This window comes from Melozone crissalis, unplaced genomic scaffold (assembly GCF_028551555.1).
Source record: "Melozone crissalis strain CALT ecotype California unplaced genomic scaffold, PUWL_Pcris_2 ptg000004l_1, whole genome shotgun sequence".
Classification (NCBI taxonomy): Eukaryota; Metazoa; Chordata; class Aves; order Passeriformes; family Passerellidae; genus Melozone; species Melozone crissalis.
In genome coordinates this window covers 4,308,919-4,335,585 of record NW_026535782.1, presented here as the reverse complement: position 1 = coordinate 4,335,585, position 26,667 = coordinate 4,308,919, and the positions used below count along the sequence as shown (strand labels likewise).

At 38.8% G+C, this 26,667-nt stretch overlaps 1 protein-coding gene across 12 annotated transcripts in view; it reads right to left on the bottom strand.

The window, feature by feature from the left end:
- MAGI2 (membrane associated guanylate kinase, WW and PDZ domain containing 2) overlaps positions 1 to 26,667 on the bottom strand; it is a 702,246-nt gene that overhangs the window by 23,800 nt on the left and 651,779 nt on the right. For 8 of the 12 annotated variants that reach the window (XM_054273695.1, XM_054273675.1, XM_054273666.1 and 5 more), the window contains 4 exons: positions 26,042 to 26,227; positions 22,258 to 22,435; positions 19,373 to 19,613; positions 17,359 to 17,502 (listed from right to left, as the gene is read on the bottom strand). In XM_054273695.1, the coding sequence (XP_054129670.1) occupies positions 17,359 to 17,502; positions 19,373 to 19,613; positions 22,258 to 22,435; positions 26,042 to 26,227 (749 nt within the window). The remainder of the gene's footprint in view (positions 1 to 17,358; positions 17,503 to 19,372; positions 19,614 to 22,257; positions 22,436 to 26,041; positions 26,228 to 26,667) is intronic. The other 4 variants (XM_054273685.1, XM_054273706.1, XM_054273614.1 and 1 more) reach the window with 1 other exon arrangement.

Here is a 26,667-nt window from a genome sequence, read left to right as displayed (position 1 = left end):
CAAACAGAAACTTCCATCATTTGAATTTCCAAACCTCGGTAGTAAAGTTTCACACCGAATTAAGAGTCGTTATGCAGCCCACTGTTAAACAAAGAAAGGTTAGTGCTATGACACAGGACAAGCAGGTTTGCTGGGGTTCAAAGAGCAGGCTTTGAACTATTTACCACAGGAGCTTTTTGCTGGGAGTAAGCACAGCCTGTGGCTGAACTGTCTAGTTAGAGCAGCTGACTCCAGGGTTCTGATTATGGATTTCTGCCACTCATCTCCTGGCCAGATTTCCAGTTAGAGCTGGCTTCATCATTATTTTTCTGCTCTACTTCTACAGCAGTTAAATGTGGCACTGATGTCTGCACATCCCATCCACCCCAACTTGCTTGGCTTTGCCTCCAGCCTGCATGTTTTGGTTTTGGCTGGCTTTCCATGCTGGAAGCCTTCTCCTTCAGCAGGGGAGCAGTTGCTTTCTGCTGTGCCTGGTCAGCACAGCTCAGGGCAGTGCAGGGAGCAGCACTGCACAGCCTGCAGTGCTGTGAGACCCCTTGGAGAGAGCCTGGAACCAGCACACAGAGAGGTGACACGTGAGCCTGCTGTGAGCAGCACCACAGCTTTGGGATCTGTGCCTTGCAGAAGCCTCCCAGCCCCCCTGGAAGGGCAGCCTGAGCGAACCCAGGAGCAGGGATGATCTCCTGGGGCTGGTGGAGGTGCAGGTCCAGTGATGGCAGCCAAGAGCAGGGCAGGAGGGTCTCAGTGAGTGGGTCAGCACACCCAATTGTCAGTGCTAGAGGAACACATTTGTTCAGCAGGATCTCACCTGCCTCACTGTGCACCTTCAGCTTCCTCACTGTGTGTTTTCACCACCCAAAACAACAATGCCTACACATCCTGGACAAGAGATTGTGACCATGTTCACAGGGGTCTTAGGATGAGGGAAGAGACGAGGATCTGACTCCATGTTTCAGAAGGCTGATTTATTATTTTATGATATCTATTATATTAAAACTACACTAACAGAACAGAAGAAAGGATTTCATCAGGAGGCTAGCTAAGAATAGAAAAAGAAGGAATGAATAACAAAGTCTTCTGTCTTGGACAGAGTCTCCAAGCCAGCTGACTGTGATTGGCCATTAATTAGAAACATCCACAAGAGACCAATCACAGATGCACCTGTTGCATTCCACAGCCTCAGATAACCATTGTTTACATTTTTTTCCTGAGGCTTCTCAGCTTCTCAGGAGGAAAAATCCTAAGGAAAGGATTTTTCATAAAATGTGTCTGTGACAAGAGATGATACAGACTTCAAAGTGACACACACTTTTTTTCCCTCTTACAAGACTGTCTTAACAAAACCAGCTCTTAGCTGGCCTTGGACATTGAAATATCTTCTATTTTGTATGTTTTCTTTGCTACAGTTGTACTTCTGTCAGCTCAAAGTCTAATCCTTCAGAGGTTTTCCTTCTTTCCTGAGTTTGAAATATAATATTTACCAAATAAATGCACACAATATGAAATGTCAATACAACTCCTAGCATCAAAGAAAACTAGAAAGGATGTCAAGAAGTTATCTAGTCCTTTTGTTCAGAGACAGAAAGAATGCTAATAGAAGTACTATGACAGTGTTTCTCAATAGGAATTCATAGATTTCGTATTTGTCAATAGGAGCTGCATCATCCCAGGATCCTGTATGCAATCTATGCTGATACTTTATGTAACCAAATGGCAGTATTAACAGTGGAGAGGGGAAAAAAATCAGAAATATTTTGTGCAGGATTATTTTTGCAGTGCAAATTTCTTCCTCAGCTGATTTTCTCTCTAAAAAAATTTATTTGGTTGTACCATGCAGTGCAAAATTTAAAATATTTCTGGCAGCCTTCAGGCCACACTGACACACAACACAGGTGCTCTCAGGATGATGGTGACATCTCCCCTAGGTCTGGCCATACAGGGCTCTCTGCATCCCCCAGACTTTTGGAGAATGCTGTTGGTTCACACTCTCGGAGCAAAAAGAGAAAAATCTGTGTTACCACTCCTGTAACACAGACAGAAGATGGATTTGTAGCATCCCCACAAGGATATCAGTCAGGCCAAATACAGACAAAATTAAATGATTTTGGGAAAACCTGTTTCTAAACCTCATGAAACAATTAAACCCCATAGAAGTCCTGTAAAAGTAAAGTCAGATTTTCAGAATGCTTGAGGAGAGTGGGGTTTTTTTTGGTTTTTTTTTGGTGGTTTTTTTTTTTTTTTGAACATTGCCTGGGTAGACCATATTTTGCAGAAGGTATTTAAAATGTTTTTATTAGCATGTCTTGAGAGAAGTGCCAGATTAGATCAAATGAAAGAGGTGTTTTAAACACTCCTTGATGAATAGCTTTTAAAATTAGTACTGAAAGCTGCTTGGGAATGTGCAGTCCTTCAAATAAAATCCACTGCAGTCCAGAGCAGACAGACAGAAAGATTTTAATACAGTTTAATATGTAAAAAGGTTAAGTTAATGTCACATTTTTCCCTTGCTGTTTGCCTTCCTTCTGTTTTCACTGGTCACTATGCAGGAACTATCTTGTATTAATGTAACCTTTTCTGTGAATTCACAATTTTTCTCTCTGTAGGCAGCACATGGCTCATTTGGTATTTTCTTTCATTATAAAATATTGTAGTTGATTTAATATTTCCTTTTCTTCTGAAATATTATGTGCAAATAACTTGAGAAACCTTAAAAAAAAGGCTAGCAGCTTGATTATGTGACTGAAGGAGGGGAAGGAAACAAGATGGCAAAAATGAGGTGCTCTGAAATCTACATCAGAAAGGGTGAGACCAGAGCTATAATGAATAGTTTCAGGAGCAATGGGTTAATTGTGTTCCTTGCTTTTGTGTCTTGTGGCTGACTGATGTGCAGCTGAATTATTCTGCCTTTGCAGCACAAGCCCAGCTCTGATTAGAGGAGGAAACCAGGAGAAGTTGTCAACACTCTTACTCGAGAAAAACTTCAATAAGACTTTGCTCTCATATCTGGAAATTCACACAAAACAGAAAACCTTGGCTGAGGAGCTGTTCCCCATGTGTCAGTAAGGAACAATTCTTGTTTTTTTCCTGCAGTTAAATCTTGATAACCTTCCCTTCCTTCCCCTCCATGATGCAGATTTTCTTATGGCTGATATGGGACAAAACCCTGCTGTATGGGCTCTCCTTGTCCAGACATTCAAATATGCTTTCTCCCTCAACATTTCTATTCTGGAATAAAGTTTTAGATTTGTGGAGCTATTTCTGTCTTTTCTAAATCCAGTGATTTTTAAAGAGGATATTAGACATACCCACATATTGAAGATACAGCAAGGTGAGGCCAGAGGTGACTGGAAACATAAAATCAGTGTCTGCTACATGGGATCCTCATTTCTCTTTTTAGGATCAAAAGATGATTCCTGCAGTTTATACCACAGAGCATTTCTCTACACTTCTCTTCTGGATCCTTCCATGTCTGTTCACAGTGCCCAAACTGAAGATGTTATGAACATGGGAGGGTAGGCAGAACAGATCAAAATGAAAACATTCTTTCCACATTTACTAATAATGTTCCCAGAACATAAAAAATTCTTTGCCTTTTTGTAACACATCAGATTTGCAACCTGTGGTCAGTTTGGATTCTGAGCAGTTATCTCACATTTATCACTGTGCATCTGATTTCTCTGCCCTAAACTGAGCACTGTGCACCTCTGTGACTTTTATCAGATTGACTGATTTAGTACAAAATTTTTATTTTGAAACAGTCTGTTTCTCAAAGTCTTTTTAAACTCTCCATGAATAGTGACATACTGGCATCAGCAAATTCTATTTTATTTTTTATCAGTAGGTCTTCAATTAATAATGGAATATTGAACTGAGTTGGTTTCATCCCAGAAACCTCAGAACTACATTTGTAATTACTATTAAGGAGCAAATCATTCAGAGCAACCTTTGAGAGGAATTATTGACAGTAACCGCGTTAAAAGAGATTCCACCTAGGGCCTCAACCTTTTCATGTGAATTTCATAGAAGGTAGTGTTAAAAGGTGAAAGGAAGATTGTACATTCTCCTCCCCCTTTTTCCTTTTCCTTATTTAGAAATAAGAATGAAAATCAGACATAAGAAAGGAAAATTAGACTGGTGTGACAAGATTTGCTTTCCACAATTCACATGCCAGTGAACTGTCTCAACTTTTTGGTAACTTGTCACAGATTGTTTCTGAGCACAAAAATTAAAGGAAATTTTTATTTGGCTTTAAAAATAGGGTGAATGTTTTTCTGTCTCTGGTCTAACTCTCTTGTCCTCCATGAATTGTTAGACATAATTACTAATAGTCTATAAATTTACTTACCTTAGTCATTGAGCATACATGAGCACTAGCAAGTTCTGCAAACTTGAATCTAAGTATGCTTTAAGCAGTTTTCTCTTTATTCTAATTTATACTAATTTCTTTGCTGATGTTCTTGTGAACATCTCAATGGAGACTAATACAAAGAACACACTGAATATTTCAGCCATCTCCACATTCTCATCAGGCAGTAGACCTCTTTTTTCCAGTTCTTGATGTTTCTTTAAACATGTGACACATGTACCCTTTCCCAGTCCCAACAGGCAAGCCCTGCATGTGGGACACTCCCCAGGCTGGCATCAGCTCTGCTTTTTAAATTTCCTGGAGGTCTTCAGCAAAGACTACAAAACAGGAGTGATTTACCTCTATGTCCTCCAGATGTTCTCAGCAGATGAAGGATGAAGGGTGTTGGCAAGGCAGCCTGGGAAGCTTGCCTGGCTGCTGCCCAAGCTGAATTTATTCTGAAGAAATTCATGTTCTTTGCAGCTATGAATCTGGAAATTTTATTCACATTGGCTTTGTGTTGTATTTTTCTTCCTGAAGAATATGACCCTTGCTGAGTTTCCATGTTTGGGACAAATACCTACCCAAGCCCACTGGTTCTCCTCCTAACCCAATGCCACTTGGTAAGCAGAATGCTCCTCTATTATATTCTTAATGTGCAAGCACAAAGTAAACATTGAATGCTTCACCCCCTTAATGGTTTGAAATTTGAATATTAATGATTTAAATGCAATTATGAAAGTAGTTTGTGTGTATGGAAAGTGTTTCTTTACAAAATCTGTTTCAGTTCAAGTTAATGCAGAGGCTCCATCCATGTGTAAGAACAACTGAGCTATAAAATTGGGCAACATGTTTTCTGGCAATAATGAGAAGATAATATTCCTAAGGAATGTTTAAGTAACATCACTATTGATAGGTTAATTTGAAAGAAAATTGTAAAGCTTCTCCAAATCATTAGAATAAAGTGCCTCAAGTACATGTGGGTTTATCTGCAGAGCCTTTGTTTGGCTCTGGCCATATTTTAAAGCAATTATTACTGGTCTTGTTAAAAAAAGCCAACCACACACACAAACAGGGTTTCAGAAACAGAGTGAACCAGAAGGGAAACATATAGCTTTAATGCAGTAAAGAGGTTTTTCCTTGCTTGAGTGTTCTTTTAAGCCAGGGATGAGAGCCTTGTGTACGTTTGCCTCCGTTGGTGCGTAAGGAACAGTCTCCAAGCAGGTGTATGGTTCCCAGCTGCATGAAATTAAATTAATTGTGTATGCACATTTTCAGTCCATGTTAAACCTAATGATAAAAGCAGCCTCAAATGATTTGTGTGGAGGGCATTGCTATCTGTCATTTTATTAATGCATTTTATAATTAAACCTCAGGAAAGAGACAAATCACATTTAATTATTTTTATGTGGGCATTCTATTTTTATAACTGAAACAATTTACATGTTATTTGTTGAGGTTGTTATTGTCAATTCAAAAGGCTGAAAAATTTTCAGTACTTGGAGACCAAAAGGCAATTCCAGAATATTTATTTTGGTGAATTTCCAAGTACTGTCAAGTACAAGTATCATTGCCTGGAGTTAGGTACAGGCTGGATATGTGCTGAGCAAATCTCCTCACAGCAGAGAATGGAAATCCCAGGTATAACACACAGCCTGAGCAAAGCTGTGGGCTTTTGGTAATCTTGGACTCCCTCCAGTGCATTTTAGGTATGTGAGCTAGGATGTCTCAGCAGAAGACATGGTATTTCCCTTTGGGAGAATTACAGTAACATGTCCCATGCTAGTTTTGAACCAACCACATAAAAGTTTGAAGTGAAAAAGTCTTTTTTTCTGTGGCCAACTATTTAAGCAGCTGCAGCTTTTTACTCCTGGAAATGCCAGGCCCTTTGTTCCCACAGAGAGATGGTCTTGACTCCTGCCCAAAAGAAGGGGGAGAGAGGGGCCATAGGACATGGTGCGGAACAAGAAAAGGCCTTCCCACCACTCCTCAGCAGGAGCTCCAGCTTTCTTCTTTTTACTTTTTCACCTTTTCCTGAGAGAGAGAAATGGTAGTGCTATTTGGGAAAGAGATCTTGGAAAGAGGACAATGTACGTGCCTGATTGTTTGCAGAGTGGGGAGTGCAAGAGGGAAAAATGGAGTTTTCAGTCATGAGGGCTGAAAAGACAGCAAAGTGGTACTACATTTGGTACTGCAAAATGGTACTACATTCTGGTACTACAGTACACTTGATGCCTTTCACAACATTGCTGCAAAATAATCCATGTATATGTGAAATAAAGCTGTCAAAGATAAAAGGTAAACACACTGTCCTACTCTATTTGATACACTATTACTTTTTAAAATCAGAGGTAGGATAACTCACTGTAGCATAATGTTATATTGATAACATCTACTTCACCATTACAATCAGGGATGGGAACCAATAGAGACTAAGAAAAGGAAGAAGAAAATTTTCTGGTATCTTCTTGATGGTCTTAGGCAGTTCTTATCAGGCAAAAGCAAAGCAACTTCAAGGTCTGACAAGCTGATTTTACAGATCCTACAGAGAAACCTGAGAATGGAGATTGCTTCATCCAAAGTTGCATCCACACAGCAAAACAGAAAAGAACATAAACTCCAACAAGATAAAGATGAAGCCACAAAAAGATTTTGAGGAGGAAAAATGCTGAAATGTAAGATCTAAGAAGATGTTTTCAAGGACACCATAGGCATGGAGTCTGTCAGATCTCAAAATACAGTTTGGGCACAAGGTAGAAAAGACTGCAGAAAACAGATTAATTCTTTTCATCAATTTTCACTGAAGAGGAGGGCAGCAAAACTCCTGCAGAGGGTCTGCTCACTGCAGGGTTTAGTGAAGAACTGACCCAACAGCAGGGTCTGCGGCAAAGATTTTATAGCTGACTGATGAAATGGAAAGTGAGACACCACCAGAAGCAGATGACTTTTATCCTCAGTTCTAAAGGAATTTGGATATGAAGCTGTTCTACTAGTAGCTATAGGATATAATCTACTGCCTAAATCAGTAAATTGCTGAATTTCAAAGGAATGGGAAGTGGCAAGTGTGACACCAGTCTTTAAGAACAGTCTTGGAAAGTAACCAAGCGAGTCTCATGTTCAATTGAGCAGATGGAAGGAAGCAATAAGGATGGTGAGGCTTAGCTGGCACATGGATAATGATGATTTAGTGGGAAAGGGTCAGTGTGGCTATTGTAGAGGGAAGCCATTCCTCACAGGTCTATTGCAGGTCACTGGAGCTCTCAATGACTATATAGATTAATGTGATCTGGTTAGTATACTGACATTTTCAGAAAGCTTTTGATAGTAAAGTCTTCAATAGAGGCTCTGCTGTGGGATGAAAAATAATAGGTTCTTCTAAGCAGGAGATTAAATTCTAGGAATAAAATGCTTTAAATAAGTGGTCAATTTTCACAATCAAAAGACTTTATCACAGTGATTATTCTGCTCAGCATACTTGCAAATGGTGTGGGGAACAGGTGATAGGATTTGCAGACAGCACATTACCATGCAGTATTCTTATATCTAAACTTAAAAGCCCTAAAAAAAGATGACACAATCCTGTGTGCTAAAGCAGCACGTGAAATCCAGTGGTGCTGAGTGCTAAGCAGCAAGTATAGTACATGTGGAAAACTATATAGTCCATCACTCTGAATCAGCCATCACCCTGAAAACACAGATCCTGCTGTCCTTATGCTCAGCTCACTAAGCTGAAAATGTCAGCACAGCCAAAACCCCAAACAGAATACCAGCTGCTAGAGGGAAAGTGGAGAATAAAGGAGAAGCCATCACTGTGTCATTTAGGAGCAGCAATATCCTGAAAACTGCAAATTGTTCTGGTGCTTCCATCTCCAAATGAATGTGATACATTGAGAAATGGCTTGGAGGAGGCCAATGAAGCTGGTCAGGGGTAAAGAACAGCTCCCTTTTGATGCAAGGTGAAACAGACTTGTCAGGTTCAGTACATGATATAGATCAATAGAATAAAGAAAGATATGCAGAATGATGAAGTAAGGTTATTATATTATAACTACAAACAAACAAAGGACGCTTTTTGCAAACAATGCAGGCACTTTGACTTGGAATCCATTGACACATTATATCTGGAATGTCAAAAGCATGAATACATTCAAATAAGTGGTTAAAAATAGTCCTAACACTGAGTCCTAGCATAGAAAAATATATAACCTCCTGACTGTCCTGACTGACAGCATCTTGGATGTTATACACAGTGAAGAATAATTTCATACTTGTCCTACATTCCTTTTCTAAGCATCCTCTACTTGTCCTTGTTGGAATGAGGATACTAGGCTGGGGCCATAGCAATGGGCCTCATATCTTTCATTTTATCCTTAGAGATGACCTCTCCCAGTTTCCACTTGTTGTGATTTGGGAAAATACAGATAAGAAGTTGATGCCCATGTCACTCTTGTGGCTGGACAAATTGTTTTAATTATCAGAGCAGCATCATGTGGTGTACTCATTTGTTTCTAACACTTGATTCTTAATTTTTCAGTTAGGGCTAATTAATTTTTTAGACCTGAAAACCTTCATAAATATTCCATAAACCCCAGATTTAAATAAGATGCCTGCCTGCCAACTATCTTAGTCTTAAAATTTAATACTTCACTATTTTTATCACAATTATTAACTTGTATTTTTTTCACAGCTGGCTTGAAAGATTTTGCTACTAGGCATAGAGTTAGAAGGATGTTTTGAATGTGCCAAACTGGATAAATTTTTGTAAGAAAGATTTTAATTAAGTGTGTGAGAGGAATACTCCTATCCTCACCTTTCTGCAAACAGATTCTTAAAAATACACACAGATTTTTGGAGGAATGCTGAATAATAGTTCACCAACAGTTAATTCACTCTTGATTTATTAAGCTTTTATATTGTCAAAATATATTCAGGATCCTCGAGGGCCTCAGTTTGCATTTCTTTGTTGTGCATACAGTAGAATTTTGATCAGCTTTATGTCTGCATGTCAATATATTCTTGAGTTCTGCCAATTACACTAACCCAACATTGAGCTCCTCTTGCCACAGGCTGGCATCCAGCTCATGTGCTTGAGTATCCCAGTTGAATTCCCTGAGTTCAGATCAATCACACCTAGTCTCTCCACAAGTGAGGTTGGACAGTGATGTATGTAGTAGGGAATTGGAGTGTGAGTTAGATTACCCCAAAGGGACATGCAGTTTGGTGGGGAAGCATAGCTAACATCTTCCTGTGCTGTTCAGGTGGATCACAAATCACAGAATAAATGGATGGGCCTAAGAATCTTTGTCTTTTTGTTCCATTAAATGACAGTGTTGACATTCACTGAATGCTTATTATGAAGGTAAGATTTATGTTACTGCATAAAGTAAGCCAGGTACGCTGCAGGTTTTAAGAGTAAGTGCTACTTATGTAGAAAAGATGGGCTGCTTAACTGGCATGAATCACTCTTGTCATTTGTCTTCCAGATGTGTGCACAAAACCTTGGCCAAGCTGCTGCTGGTGGAGCGCTGTATTTTCCTGGGGTGTACTTCTGCCCCTGATGTGTGGGATTATTCTAAATATTAGTATTATATATATTCCAAATTTTCAGTGGGGTTTCTGAGAGCCTTCTCAAGCCCTCACTCACGTCAAGGGCTCAGCAGATGAGTCCCTGCTGTGCCAGCACACCATGTGGAGAAGACTTTCTGGCTCTTAGGACCTATCACTGCTCCTCCTACCTTTGTGCTTGCTGTGATTAGAGTAACCTTGCAAAGAGGCTTCCCAGCAGCAATATCCACTTTCCTCCAATATTCTGAACATAAGACTTCACTGCTTTTTAGCACCTGGAAAACCTGAGGATTTTCATGAGTCACTCAGCAGTATGTCAGTCCTGTTCTTTGTTTTCAATATAAAATAGGATTCATTAGTATGCTATATCAGAAATTAAAGATTAAACTGGTAAGTCCTTTATTCATTTTTGGATGCTGGCATTGCCTTAAATGTTTGTAAAAACTCATGACTGATCAAGCTATTCCTTCATTCTTCCTGTTTCCTTGCTGCGGCTTTCTTGATTGGACAAAGAAATGTCTGTATCTGTCCCCTACTCTCTTTACTGTGTGACAAATGTTTCTCTCTATTTTTAATGATTTTTGCTCTAATCACTCTCAAGCTGAGCTGAGCTACTTCTTGCTAACTGTTCTTGCTGATTGCAACCTTATGTGTTTTCCACTGCAGACTGCAGGAAATCACACTTTAATGTGGGGCCAATCACTGATGGAGCATCCCAAATAGATGCTCTGCTCTTCATTAACAAGAAATCTCAGAGAGGCTCTACACAAGTGAGGAGTCAGTGCAGATTGTGGTGTCTGCATGGCAAAGTGATTTCAAGGATTTCCATTTATTGCAGAGTAAAAAATTGTTCATTCTTCCTTTTAAGCTTTGATTAGATTTGATGGTCACTGACAAAAACCAATCAGTCCTGGTGATAATCAGTGCTTTTTCGTATTTTCCCATTTTCTATATTCCTTTAGCAACAGGAATACTGCTGAGATAACCCTGCAAAGACTTTTTTCTGGAAGGACTGAAGAAATACAATATTAATGTATGGAGACCAGAATCACAAATGTAAGAAGGTTCCTGTGTATGAAACTACAGGGACTGCATGTGGTTTCTGGTACAAAATTTGGTTGTGCAGTAGGAATCTAACAAAATGGTATGTGGCAGTCCAGGCATTTCTGTGGATTTTTTCATCTCTGAAATGCAAGACAACAGGAACTAAAAAATAATATTAAAAAAGAGTGAGGATATTTTGTACATGCTAACATGGACTTTTAACAAGTATCTATGGAAGTTATGTTATATCCAAGCCTCAGAAAGGGAATGATTGCTTATTTGGTAGAAACAGACAACTGATCTACTAAGAACCTAAAAATCAAGGGTTGCAAAAAAGGGACACAGTGATTAAGGGACTAGATGAACACCAAGCTAAATGTGTGCAACTTCTAGGAATAAAGAAATGTGCAATGATAAAAACACCATGATGAAACAAGAGACTTCTGATTTGCATGGTATAAAAGACTTTCCAAGAACTGTGGGATCCTAATTAACTCATCTCTGATTATCTATTCACTGAACCCTGAACAATTTATGAGATTTCAGGGTGCCCTGACTTGAGATGTTTGGAAATGTCATATTGCAGGGAGACAGGTTTATGTTACCTTGTTAAATTCCACAGTTGTACAGCACTTAGGCAGCACAGATGCCCACGTACCACCTGCTCCTTTGAGAAGCCTGAAGAGTCTTAATGGTAACCAATTAATTCTGGGAGACATAGTTAGCCATAGCCAACTCTCATATCCCAGCCTACTGCTCAGAAGCCTGGAGTCCAGACTTCTCAAAGGGGACTTAAAGAGGGGACTTCTCTTATGGCTCAAGAGGGGGCTTAAATATCAGATTATGAGTGTGATAGGTGCTCTGTAACTCTTTTGCAAAAAGAGGAAAATGTCAGCTTTGAATGTTGCCAAATGCTCATACATGGGTTTTGACAGCAATTTTAAATGTAATATTTATGTTCTCCATCATTTGAAACTTTAGTTCTGTTTCCTTCCAAATAAGAGACAGACTCCCTCTTTCTGCCTGTGTTTTTTGACCCTCGGCTCTTGGATATCCAACTTTCCCCTTCTGCTAGGAATAATTCTTGGTGTGGGTGGATGAAGGTTTCTGAATAACCACAGATAAGGTTGCTGTGAACTTTATTATTATGGGAAATTATTAAATACACAAACTGTGCTGGTTTGCAGAATGCCATGAACCAGACCAGAGCATAGATCTGTTGCTGGTGTGAGCATCACTGCAATGATCACCCAGCAAGCTGGAACAACCAAGCAAGGCCACAAAGACTCTTATGCAACAACACAGAAGCTCATAATTGACACTGTAGGAGCCTCCTGTCCATTGTGCCTGGTTTTATCTCCAGCTGCGTACAACTGAAACAAAAAAGAGGAATGCAAACCACAGAAATGCAACAAACAGGAAAAAAGACTGAAGAGTCAAAGCAGAACTGCAGAGCATGAAAGATACAGAATTCTGCTGTGCCTGGATTTCAGATGTCTGTCCTGCCAAAATATAAGAAAAATATGCAATAAAATGAGAAAAATAATGTAGCATAAGGAGATATGAGGAACTGGAGATAGGGCTAAATGGTGCATGAGGACTGAGAAAAATGAGTTGACAAGACAATGAAACTAGAGATGTCAGAAATGTCAGATGTATGGCTTTTGTGGAAGATGTAAAAAAGGATCACAAAGTGACAAAATGACACAGATGTATACTGACTATAAAAAAGCACATTTCACCCTCATTCTTCAAGAATTTAATACCTTTAATACCTTTGCAGCCCTCAGCCAGTCTCTTTGTTTGACACTGGTTTCAATAAACATGCTGGCTGCTGGAGATACCATTCAAGGCAATAAGAGATCTGTTGATCCTATCTCATGTCTAGCAAACACTACATCTCATGTCTAGCAACACTACACATGCTTAACAATCCCCCTGAGAGCAATAAGGAACTTATCCCTTCCTTCTAGGACAGGAAGGGATAGAGATCTGCAAGCTGAGCTCTGCCAATCGTTGTCCTCAGCATGAGGCAAGAATAAAATATAAGTTAGTATGAGCCTTATCTAAATAGACCTGTTAAATTGTTTCCAGTAGTGTCTGAATCTTCAGAGGCTGTGGGGACTGTGCTCCACAGGGTCTGTGTCATGTCCCTTGTCTCCTGCTCTGAGATTAGGCCTGGCAGCTTTATTCTTAATATCGTCATCACCAACTATTTTCAGTGGTTCTCCCTGATGTTAGAATTGCTTAAGAAATGGAATCCTGCTAGACCTCTGCCAGTCTGGGAAAAGATAACAAAGGCACTAATAGTTCTTCAAACTATTTTCATGGTTATTTCAATACATCCTTGTCCAATACATCCTTGTCTTTGAGCTCAGACATAGGCACGTTTTTCAGAATTTGCCATTGTAGCTTGCTCCCTGCTCAGCTGTCAGAATTAAGTCACTATTTACATACATTACATAAATTTTATATATCTATATAAAATACACTGTGAGTATTTAATTCCAGTGCAGTGATGAAGTTCTCCCTTACAGCATTCTCCTGTGAGGAGCTGCCATACATCTTATCCATAAATGGCAGTAAAGTCTTGCCACAGTTAATTGTGGTGTATGATCTGATATATGATTTTATACAAAGCTGCACTTATGGCTGTGGGTCTCCAACACTGGTTGAGAATACTTTAACAACCACATGGGCAGAGGATGCATGCAAAGAATGAGCTCCTGTAGACCTCTGGGTCCTTGATGGGCATTTCCTTCCCATATCTAGTGATAGATGAATCCAGGTTAAATTAAAATATATGCTTGGGCTTTCTGCAGAGTCTATGGGCTCAAATAAAAGTCTCAGTGCATGTGAAGGTGCCATGACTAAGTGTAACAAGACCATGAAAGTTTAAACCTGCTTTTAAGGGAATAATCTGTTGAATCTCAAGACTTAATGCTGTGTCTGTCTAGGCTGGCAGAAAGGGATCCCTGAGTCAAAGAGAAATAGGATTGGAGAACTGATGAACTCTGACATCAACTCAGTGCTCTTCCACCTTTCCAATTCCCAGAACAATTCTGAAGAATATCAAAGTAGAAAGCTTCATCTGTCATGAAGTGCAATTAAAGACTACTTTACATCTTGCAGTCCTAAAATGGGGTGTTCCTTGGTGAATTTGTTTACAATAAAAAACCAACATGCCTAGTGTGCCATCCCCAGTAGGGAGCGATACCAGAATAATAATCCAATTATGACTGGAAATGGTGATGTGATAATGAACTTCATAAAATCTTTTTCCTTCTTACATCAATATTTACAAATCCAGACAGTTTTGGCAGGGCCACTGGAAGATCATCACTTCTTGGGCTTGTTCTGTGAGTCTGTTCTCTGTCTGCTCACAATTCTCACTGAAGTTCATAAAAGCCTGAAGATCAAACTGGAATTTTCATAAGGATGTCCTGATTTTGATGTCACTTTCTTCATCTTGTTTTATCATTGCTTTCTTGTCCAATTTCTCTTTGCTATTATTGGCATATTGTACTCCTTCCATACTTACCTTCCTCAGTAATGGATCTACTTTTTTTCCTTTGCAAGAGATAGCTCCATTCCAGTTCTTTATTTACATCTGTTTTCCTATAATCATAGGTTTTATTATAATATCCTCTGCATCTGTAATGCCTAACACTTTTACATGTACTTAGACTTCAGAATCTTTTGAATGTGTGGTGGTGGACTCCCAGATTTTTTTAAACACATGTCCAAGTAGAATACAGCTGTTGGGACTCATTCCAACACTGTGGTTTTGCAGTGCCTACTAATAGAGTAAACATACAGACTTTAACTTCCCTACCCAGAGCTGTTTTCAGTTTGAGATTTCATTTCTTCAATTATACAGTTTTATAAAACCACTAGTATAGCTTCAGCTCTATTACTTTAAGGTAATTATTTTATTTATTTATGTAAAATAGGGAGCTTTGTATCAATATGGCTGAGTCTGTATCAGGGCTTTTGCTGGCTATATGTAGATTGAAAACAAAATGTTATTTGTGGAATATGTTTGCTTATTATATCTAAGTGTTCTACAGGTAACATGTTTCATTATATGATCTATTTTTTACAACAACTTATCTGGTTTTATTTTTCTTTTCTTGGTTTCGTGAGTGGGAATGGGGCTGGAGTTGTGTATGTTATTATTTTTATAAGCATAACCTGCACCTTGTGCTATTTGCTTCAATGTTTCTCTGTAAAGCTTTAGTTAAATTAAAGAAGGCTGTTCAAGGAGGAGGAAACAGCAAGCAAAACAATAATGGAGACAAGCAGGTTATCAGAATGACTCCTAGCTGGAAAGTGTTCTGGTAAGATCCTTCACAACAGCATGGTTTGCTGTTCTCAGTGCTGAAAGCCAAGGATCAGAGGATCCTGTCTTTAATGACAAGGGTATCTAAAGCAAGAAGCACTGCCTTGATTTTTGCATGTTTTGCTGTAGGGATGCACCTGTCAAACAGAGATACAGAGATGCAACAACCAGTCAAGAAGTGTGAATGAACCTGCATTGTTAACAGCTGATGTAAACTTAGGAAAGGAGATGTGGGTACAGAACTCTGCTTCCTTTGCCCTCCCTCCTATGTAACATATTTCTTTCAACATTATTTTTTGCTTGCTTCTATTTTTTCTATTTTTGTTTTGAAGCTTTTTCTTGAACTTCTGCTGTCCATCAGTCACAGGTCACTGAATATAAGAATCTTTCACATTCCAAACCCATTTGTCAGGTTAAAATGTCTGTGAGGCAGGAGAATAAAAGAGAACACTCAGTGACAAGGATGCATGGTAGAACTGGTTCCAAAGAATGATGCTTTTAAAAAGGAGAAAAACCCCTAATTACATCTATCTGATCAGAAAAACACTTCTTATGTTAGGCTATCTGTTGTGGCCACTACAATGAAAAAGTTTTAAACCAAGATGTTTTAGAAACTATATTAGCAGTATTCCTTAAAGCATGCAGAACTTTTCCTAATGCAATTAAAAACCCATCAACTCCTATTCATATTAAATACTTTCTATATTTTGGCTATTCACAAAGTGAATAATCTAACTTCATTCCTTAGTACTAGTTTGTTTAAATGATGCCCAGATTTTAATGTTAATTTTCTACCTAATACAGATTATTATTTGAAATTGACCCTCTTCAAAGTTGTTCTTTTATTTTTTTCTGTATTCTTAGCCATATGTTTGCAAACATGTGATTCCAGAGCTTATTAAAAGCACAGCTTTTTCTCAGTCTTTAATCACATTATAGCTACTAATGTACATCTTGCATACGGCTTCTCATTAAGAGCAACAGACAATGATAATACTAAACTAAAGGAAAGAATGAGGACCAGGGGAGATATTAGAAAGCTAAAGTTCCAGCTGCAGCATGAAATCACCGGTATTTCACACAAAAAATGCAGTGGGAGTACATTTCCATTACCATTGAGTTTTGCAATTCTACCAAGTCATTTGAAGCACAGCAAAACTCCTGAGCTATACACAGAAAGACAGTGCTCTTTCAGTAAGACATCAAATTTGATCAGATTGTTTACGCTGTGAAACAGAGTAAGTGTAACAACCATGACATTTGTAAAATCTGTTCTTACCACTGTACGTACAGAACACAATTTTCATTGCCCATCTTTGAAATTAAACACTGGTTGAACATGACTGCACTAATTAGATACATAAGCAACTTTTTATGTTGACTCTGGGTAGTCTTGCCCATGTTCTTTCCTTCTCCTTTTTGTGTACTCACAATTCTGCAAAGTATCAGCAGGCTTGGATGAAGTTATACCTTGTGTTTATCACAACTGGACAGACTAAATGTCTCTAATTTTGATTAGGTTTTTTTTTCCTATACAGACTGTGTTTGCTTTTCTTTAAGATCATGATCCCTACAAACAAGATTAAGATCAATGAACAAATTTAGTAAACAATACAAAGACAACTTGCTTAAATTAGTAAAACAACACAGATGAGGTCTTAGGTTTCATAGTTATCTAATACATATCATATAGTGATCACTTTGCTTTTGTGATTAGAGACCCAAATGTTAATCATGTTATTATTGTCTAAGAAACACCAAACTTTGTCTGAGATTTTTAAGTTGCTTAGATAAGAGTGAAAATAATAATGACAAAAATTTCTAACATGGTAAAAGGTATTATCAGTCAGAAGTAATAAATTTATTTGCAAAGAGATGACAGGGATCTATTATATGTATCAACTAATTTTTTGAGTCCCTACAGAATGAGCTTATTTTAGAAGTGGTATTTGGCATTATTTTTTGAAACCTGATCAGAGGTGAAAAAAGTGCTTTCCCTTTGACCCCATCACCAAAAATACCTGTAAATGTAAAAAAAAAAGTCACAATGTATTTTACTCACCCTCATCCTTCCATTTCTTACTGCTGGTCCATCTTCTGCTAACCTCAACACATACAAATCCATTTTGTACTCTCTTCCTCCTCGAATACTAAACCCAAATCCTTTGGCTCCTTTCTCCAAATCAACGGTGAAATAATCAAAGTCCTGTACAGACAAACACAAAATGAAATACAATTAACTATATGGGCATTGTGGTATGCATTCAAGAGAACTTTAAAATTGATCTCTTCAAAAATGTATCGATCCACTTGATATAAGCAAAGGTCCATAGAGGGGTCTGGGAGGGAAACTGTGATGTAGCTTCTGATGCATTATCAGCCAAGAGTGCAAGATCCATGGGAGCAGCAGAAAATAAAGAGTAAGCTTGTGTTGGGCAGTCTACTGATTACAGAATTAAACTGGGGATGCTGGGAAAGAGCCAACCCAAGCATCTCTGTAGATGCTAAGAAGCATCTTATAAGGTATGCACATGGGGATAGAGATACTGAAATGCACAATATTTTCATAGCTTTCTCTGGATCCCATTTAGGAATTTCAGCATTTTTCTTGAAATGGTTGTGTCTGGTTTTGAAAATATGGACATACAAACCACCTATACATGGTTCCAGCATATGGCATCCAGAAGTTTGCAGTCTTCTGTTTAATACTTTTTGACCTCTGTTTTTCCTGATTTTATGTAAGGAGAAAGGAAGGTCTTTTTTAAAGTCTGAACTTTCAGCTAAATCCTCAACCTTCAAAACTGTCAGTAAATATCTGTCATCAGAGGAGTCTTGTCCAAGGTACCATAACTCTTCATCTAACTCATCATCGCTTTGAATTTGTCAGATCATGCTTGATGTCAAAGAAACTAGTTGCATGGGCTAGTTTCTACTCATCCAGAGTATTACCAACAGAAATTTAATTTTATCAGTCAGAATTTCATTCCTTTATTTATTTATTCTGATTAGATAAAAATCTTAATTTTCAAGAATGCTGTAGAAATGCAGTTGGACCTAAGAACACCCACTGTCTGATGAATGAATACATGACAAGAATGAAAAAAGTCCTCTGCTTATGAAAAGGCTATTTATGTTCGAATTTTTATTTCAACACTCCAGTACCCTAAAAATTGCATTAATTTAACATTACAGTCACACAATTATAAATGTAATGTTAATTTTCAGATCACACACATTAATACATAAATACTAATGGTTTGGAAGTAATTTCCTCTACAGAGGAGTAGTAACTCAGAGTAAAACCCTTTAATGCGACTTTTCTTTCCATAGTGGCATCTTCCTTACCAGCATCCACGACCTGTCCCTACAGACCCTGCAGCATTCTGTGTGGGTAGGGGTGCTCTGGGTGTGTCTGCCTGCAAGAGCCAAAATGAGGGATGTGGGACTCCAGGCAGCTCTCCAAAATGCAATTTATTCCATCCAAGATGTTACAGCACTCCAGGGCCATGGGTGGCAGAGCCTGTGCCCACAGCTGTCAGCTCCAGCTGCAGGCAGGCCTGGAGACCCTTAGTTTGGGTTACAATGCATTACGTACTTTTCTTTGCTGAGCATCTTAACAGATGGAACCAATCTACACCTTAACTTTTATCTATAGCCTATCATAACTACCATAATTACCATGTTCATGTTACTATTCTCCAATCGCTAAAAGTCAGTACATTACAGTTTAAGCTGGAAGGTGTTTTACAGTTTTCTTGCAGTGGAAAATTCGGAGATCTTTTTACTACTTGCAACTTTGCTGACTTGTTTGCCTGTGCTATATTTCTGCTTGGTAAAAACATCTTGTTTGAGGTGGGTTTATCCTTTGCTCTAAGCCATAAAAACCCCTTCTAACTAACACACCCTTTGCCTCCTTGGTTATCCAGTAAGACTGTCTCAGCAATTCTTCTCCTATATCAAAACTTGCTTTTATTTCTATTCCTTCTTCACATTCTACATTCAAAAAAATCTTTCTGCCACGCACACACATCTGTGACACTTGTCAAACTTCCATCCTTCCCAAGCCCTGCCCGTACCTGGGGCTGCCTGTACTCGGCCAGGGGGTACTGCCGGGTGTCGGGGGAGTGCTGCCTGTAGTCCATCAGCGGGGGCTGCCTGTAGTCCAGGGGTGGTGGCTGCTGGTAGTCCATCACCGGCGGGTGCCGGTAGTCCAGCGGGGGCTGCCGGTAGTCCGTGGAGGATTGCCTGTAGTCCGTGAACGGCGGCTGCCGGATGTCGGGCTTCACATCCTGCCTGGCTTTTACTTCTGACCTGTAGCTGAGGGAGGCAACAGTGGTTCAGTTTCAGAGAGCAGCAGGCCTCATTAGGAATTTGCATTGCATGCAATAGGGAGTGAGCAGTGAGACCCAGCTGCCCGGCTGCAAAATTACACGGAACAAATTTTCACAGGGAGGCAAAACTCTCAGGGGTAAATAGTTGAGGCAACTGAAAACAGTGAGCGCTTTTGAAACATGGGCATAAGCAATTTTCCCTCAGGTCATACTGTGCTATTTTCCAGCTTGTATCAGTGAGATCAGAATTGGACTCAAAGGGACAGGAATAGGAAAAACATCTTGACTCCCACTTTACTTATTTTGAAGATGAAACGGCATGTGAAAACACCCATTATACTTACTAAAAAATAATTCACTGAGTTTATAAAGTGCTTTTTTCCAAAATTAATATTTCTACAGAATAAGTGGAATATCAGTCCAGTGTATATCCCCTTTCATTGACATAAAGTATTATTGTGAGCTTCTTAAGGTTAAAAAAGGATAAATTCTTTGTCTTAGCTGTTAGCTCTTCAATGAAAGCTATCCTTTGATATAAGATCTGTTATTACAGTGTGTATTATTTTTATTATACACTCCCTAGAAGGCTATGTGGCTAAAAGCTATGTCAGTAAATTCATGTCAGTAGTTATGCACAGAAATAACATAAGGTGGAAAGAAAATAAATTTGGTTATGAGGAATTAATAACAAGTAAAATATCGCTTTAGCTGGTAAATGGTTACAAGGAGGTGGGTCCTAAAATTTGAAAGAAAATGTGACTTTCTGAGATACAGTAGCTACTTATTTACTTTATTCAGATGGGAATTTCCCTTAGCACATGGAAATCAGCACACAATGGCACTTCAGGGTGAAGTAAAGAACATTCCTAATGGCAAACTTCCCTACCTCAGCCATGTGGTGTGCTAAAGAGGCACAAAGAAAGGCCTGAACGCTTTCAGCAAGGTAATTCTGTAATAATGGTTTAGGTTATATTTGAATAAAAACGTTCACAGAGTGAATGTTCTTACACTCTTCCCTAGTTGCCAAAGGAAACATTTCTTTCCTGTACAGGAAATAGACATTTCAAATTCTGCATTAATAATGGACTGGAAGTTTTCAGTCAACCAAGTGACCGTGTCTGTTCATAGACACATACAGACACGGAGACACATAAGACTTTGAAAGAGATTTTGAAAATTACACTCTGGAAAAGTGACAGCATTGATTTTGATTATCTTGATTTATATATACAAAGGTAATCTGAATCTAAATGTTTCAAATTGTCTGATATGTTTCAAAGTTTCATTAATTTATTAATGTTGTTACAATGAAATTATGGCTAATCTTACAACACAGTAGTTTTAATAATCTGAATGTCTAACCGAACACAAAAAAATCAGAACTATTTCCCTTTGACTTTCTGAGAAGGTTAAAATAGACTGATGCCATGATTAGTAAGACCTGCATGCATACATGCAAGCCTCTTACTTTCTTTACTCAGTATCATGATCCTGTAAAAAGAAGATAGAGGAAAAACTTAATGTGAGGCATCTTGTGATACTAAGCCTTAATACTGGAAGTAAAAAAGCCTAGTTAATACTCCTATCACTCCTAAGAGTTTTGAAATCTTATTTTGGTAAAGAAACAATGTATGTGGCTATACAAACAAGCTGTAATCTAGCTTATGAAATCTAGTGAAAAATAATACTGTGTGAACTAGCAAGAGTTGACCTTTTCCTAAAAAAAGAGTCATCTCTAGGCAGGTGCCCAATATATGGCCACAGCTGCATATCAGTAGATGATGTTTTCATTCACAGATGGAGGCACTGTAATTTTTGCTGAATATGTAAATGGTGACATGAGCAATTAGAGCTTACACTTTTCAGTAAAATTATTACAGAATTTCTTTCTGAAACTTTGATTAATATCGTTTGCTGCTCCCATCTGAAAATTCCCACTTTAACAGATATTTAATAGTGACTTCCAGTAGCACTAAATGACTTTTGTCAAAACTTCATATTGAATTTTGTCAGAAACATATGTCTTCTAGGAGGTGATCACTTTTGGAGAAAGTACTCAATTAAATATAAGGCAAAGTAATTTTCCTTGTATGACTAATTGAAAGAAAATAATTTTGGGCAAGTGAAAGTACTACATCTGTTAAGCAAGGAGAATTAGAGGGTGTAGTGTCTGAATCACAAGTGAACTCAAGTATTTTCAGAAGAGAAAAGTTGCAATCCTGTAGCTAGCATCATTTGGGGAAGAGGATCTTGATGATATGTGTTGGTTACAGAAGATTAGCATAAAGACAGTGAGTGTAATCAGCCTTGTTTAACATGCTAAAAAATAATACAAAGACTAAATAGTGTTGATTGGAGGTCACAGCAACTTGTATCATCCCACAGCCTGTGTGTGCTTTTTCTATAAACAGCATTTAATACAGCTGGCCACAAAATTTCTGTCCCCCTACCATTTGATTTCCATTATAGATAAATTTGCATAAATTACACGCGAGAAATTGGCTGGTAAATGATACACCAGAGATTAAACCCACCATAAAACAAATTCTTCCTGACTCCAGACTAACATACAAGTGGCAAAAAAAAAAAAAAAAAAAAAAAAAGAAAGAAGAAATGAGAAAGTGCAGAACCTGTTTTCGTGTCCCTGTGGCTGGAGGGGCTGTGGAGGTGGCGGCTGTGCCACGGGGCTGTGCTGGGCCACGGGGCTCTGCTGCGCCAGGGGGCTCTGCTGGGCCATGGGGCTGTGCTGCTGCGCCAGCGGGCTCTGCTTCTCCGAGCTGGGCGCCGAGGCCGGGCTGTTCAGCTCTGCTTCATGGGGAGATGGAGATGGAACACCTGTCACAGGGCAGCATTTAATAAAGGGCAAAGGTACACAATGATAATTTTTGGTCACGCGCTACGTTGGCTAATTTATGCATTGTCGCTTTTACTCGCTCAGGCTAGAATTAGATTTTAAGACATTTGAACCTAATGGTCTCCTTTTGATAGTCTGTGGGATCCGAAATCTTGGTGACTTCTATAATTCTGGTTGACACTGTCATTATTTAAAACACAATTGAACAAGGGAAATTGCTTCCACGTTTCACATATTCTTTTAAAGCATAGAATTACAGATCAGAGAATGATGGAATGATAGAATCATAGAGTCACAGAAGAGCTTGGGTTGGAATGACACTTTAAGATTGTCTAGTCCAACCCCCCTGCAATGAACAGGGATATCTTTAACAAGACCAAGCTGCTCAGAGCCCTGCCCAACCTGGCCTTGAATTTTGACAGGAATGCCAGGATGGGGCATCTACCACCTCTCTGGACAACTTGTTCCAGTGTTTCATTACTCTCATCATAAAAAAAAAAAAACAACTCTTTTTCATACCTGTCTGAATCTGTCCTTTTTTAGTTCAAAGCTGTAAGAACACTTGTGCTACCACAACAGGCCCTGCTAAAAAGTCTATCCCCATATTTCTTATAAGCCACCTTTAAGTACTGAAGGTCAGAATAAGGTGTCCTTGGAGCCTTGTCTTCTCCAGGCTTAACAACACCAATTTGCTCAGCCTTTCCTCATAGGAGAGGTGCCCCAGCCCTCTGGTCACCTTCATGACCTCCTTTGGACTGCTTCCAACAGGTCCAGAGGATCCCACAGCTGCATTCAGAACTCCAGGCCAGGTCTCATGAGAGCAGAGTAGAGGGGCAGAATCACCTCCCTCAACCTGCTCATCCACTGAACAGTCCTCTCCTCAAATTCATCTCTCTCCAGTTTAGAGAGAAGGATGCTGTGGGCTACCATGTCAAAGGCCTAGCAGATGTCCAGATGGGTGAGACCTGTAGATCCTCCTTTGTCCATTGTTGTCCACTGATGTAGTTCCTCCATTGTAGAAGGTCACTAGGTTGGTCAGGCAGGACTTACTCTTGGTAAAGCTGTGCTGGCTGTCCTGAATGACCTCCCTGTCCTTCATGTGCCTTAGCACAGCTACAAGATATTTGAAATGCTTTCCATTTCGAAAAAAATTCATTTTGAGAGAATGAACATTTTACTGTTTTCTCCAATGGGATGACAGACTTGTCACAAAAGCTAAAACACTGGTGTTTAGTGTTAGGAACATATTAGGTCCTGCTGTCTTTGAGCTCATAAAGAACTTTTTGTCTTTAAATTTTTGGGGACTGTGAACAGTAAAACAGTAAACCCAATCTAAAAAAATTCTGACTAACCATTTGAACTGATAGTTTATTTCACTGTGTTATGTCAAATGACTGAGGTTCCATATAGGAACAGTGCAGAAAAACAGAATCATTCTTTCCAAACAACACAAAATTCAAAAAAGAGAGATTGGCATAGGAAATATGGCTTTGTTGCTTTGCTATAAATAAAAGACGTCAATCTTCATTCAGGCTTCCTGCTGGACTTGGGGGGAGACTCATTTTGTACTGAGCTCATATCAAGTGTATTTTTTCCAACACACCAGCACAGTCCTGTTCACCATTACCTATTAGGATGCATAAATGAGAAAGACTGCCCACAGGAGGACAGAGCACTGCTGAAGTTCCTGCATTATCAACAGCAAAGGCAAATATGTTTTTGCTATTCCTCCTTGCAACAGAAGGAGTGAGGCCAGTGTGGCATGGTGCAAAGCAAACAAAATGGACGCGCACATATGGCTGAGCATCCCTAACAGCAAGAGCTACACATGATACAGATCTTGCCTAGTTTTACATTTGAATCTAGTTTTAATTTTCATGTGGTTTATTTTTAAACTTTTAACATGTGAGTTTTCCCCCATGGGTACATTCTCTACTTATCTAATTTATGCCCACAACTATAAAATTTTTGGCTACTTTATTGAAAATATTTTCAATTTAGGATTAATTGTCAAAAAAAGCTTGTATATTTGCACTTAAAACACTCCTCATGCAGGCATAAGCAATACTTGTCAGTGTAATTACCATGCTTAAGGCTGTAATTGCCCATTTTGCATCTGTGAGTCTCTTTTGTATTGCAAGTTTTAGAGAGGAAGATTGGAAATGTTGTCCCTCATTTCTACATTACTCTCATAACTATGGATGAACTGGTCAAACCATGAGCTGCTTCTAAAACTGCTTTGCATTTATATGGTATTTTTTACCTGAAAGTGTATTACAGAGGTATTAGATTTTTTACCAATTTTTCTAAGCTGAGAAGCTAGTATCAGAAGGCAAATGAGGTGTCCAATGTCACACAGTCACACAGGGAAGCTGTGCCTTGGCACAGATAATTTCTCATCACTAGCACCTGAGAACATCTTGTAGTACTGCAAGTCAGCTGCACCTCTGCTTTCTTTCTAATTTAATGTATCAATCTCTAACACTAAACTATTAATGATGTTATTTAACCTGGATACCAGACAGGCTTAGACAAACTTCATGGACTGTATGAAGTAACACACTTGTTTTAGATGCCTGTAAAGCTGACCTCCAGTAATTATAAGGGTGCTAATTGAAGTGAATTCTAAATGTGTGTATGTTTGTGTTTTTCCCTTCACTGAATTCATTTAACAAAGTAGATGAGTTCTCTCAGTTGCAGACTGTGACCAGTGTCAGACAATTTCCCTGTCCCCTTGCTGGATGCAGCAGCATAAGGTGAAGGTCATCTAACTGGGCCATGGATCATTAAGTAATTCCATTACTTTCTGTGTGTCATTCCCAGCTCTACTGGTATTTGTTGCTGAGATATAAAGACATGGTCTCGTTAATGTGGTACAATTCATGCAGCAGTGCAGCACATTGTTAAACTAAAAAAAGCCCTGAAATCAACCCCAAACCTCAAGGAACCAACATCAAAAGATCTTCACTGATTAGATGTGGAGCAATGACCAGAATAATGAGTCTATCCCCTTATCCTCACCCTAAAAATGAGATATTTTAGGGTTCAGTTATTTCCTGCCTTGGGCATTTACAGTGATGTATCACTATGTGATAGTGATGGAGGAAACTGCCAAATCTGAGCTCTTCCTTCACATCACTTTTTGTCACACGTAGCTGGTGGCCGAACATGCCTGGTGACAACCACTGCAGTCTCTTGTGAATCACTTTGTCAAACTTTGGCTTGGCTTATAGCAAGATATAAAGGAATGAACTCAAAACTTCTCTCTCTTGTAGAGTGCTTTTCCATGTAGAAGACAATTCTTGCAAAAGACCTTAATATCCTCTTTCTCTCTCTCTGTCAGGTTTCTCCAGGTTCGCTTTAAATATCCCTTTCATAACTGGAAACCTTTCCAAGAATGCAGATCCTATCTGAGCCAGTTCTAAGCTCATAATTCTGGTGTGCTGCACGTTACAGCGGAGGAAGGAGAACAAAAGATGCTCTTTCAAGTGGTGACATAATTTAAGCTAATTGGAGGCTACTTAAAATTTTCTTCCTGTCTTTAAGGGCCATTGACTTACCCTCCTGAGGAATGATGCGAAGAGTTACACTGAGACCTGCATCTTTAATGAGCTTCACAATATCTGCATGAGGCATGTTAATAATAGACTGGCCATTCACAGCTAAGATCCGGTCTCCAACTTTAAGTTTCGCACAGCGATCCGCAGGGCTGCCATCAATTATCCGCCCGATTTTGTGGGGTACAGCTAGACAAGAGACAATAGACACAGTTAACATGTGCTGAAACAAGTGGTGATGTTCACAAATGAAAGAAAATCAGTTCATTTTAGAAGGAAGTTTTATAGGAATTAAAAAGCATCTTGTGTAAAAGCATATAAGAATATAAATTCTTATGTGATGCCATTTGCAGTAACACAGTGCTGTGTTTTTTCACTACAAATTCAAAATCCAGATGCATATGTACACATGGCATATACATATGAAGTCCAAAGTTTATAATTCAGTTATTTTGCAAACCTGGCATGAAACAACCTAATAAGCATATCAGGGAAACAATAAGGCATTAAAACAGGGAAAGGATATAAATTTATACAATAAGTAGCAGTCATAAATTGTCTCCCACCTCCTGTTTTACATAATTTCTTTATTTTTATCTTGCAATAGAGGCACCAAAAATATTATTTAT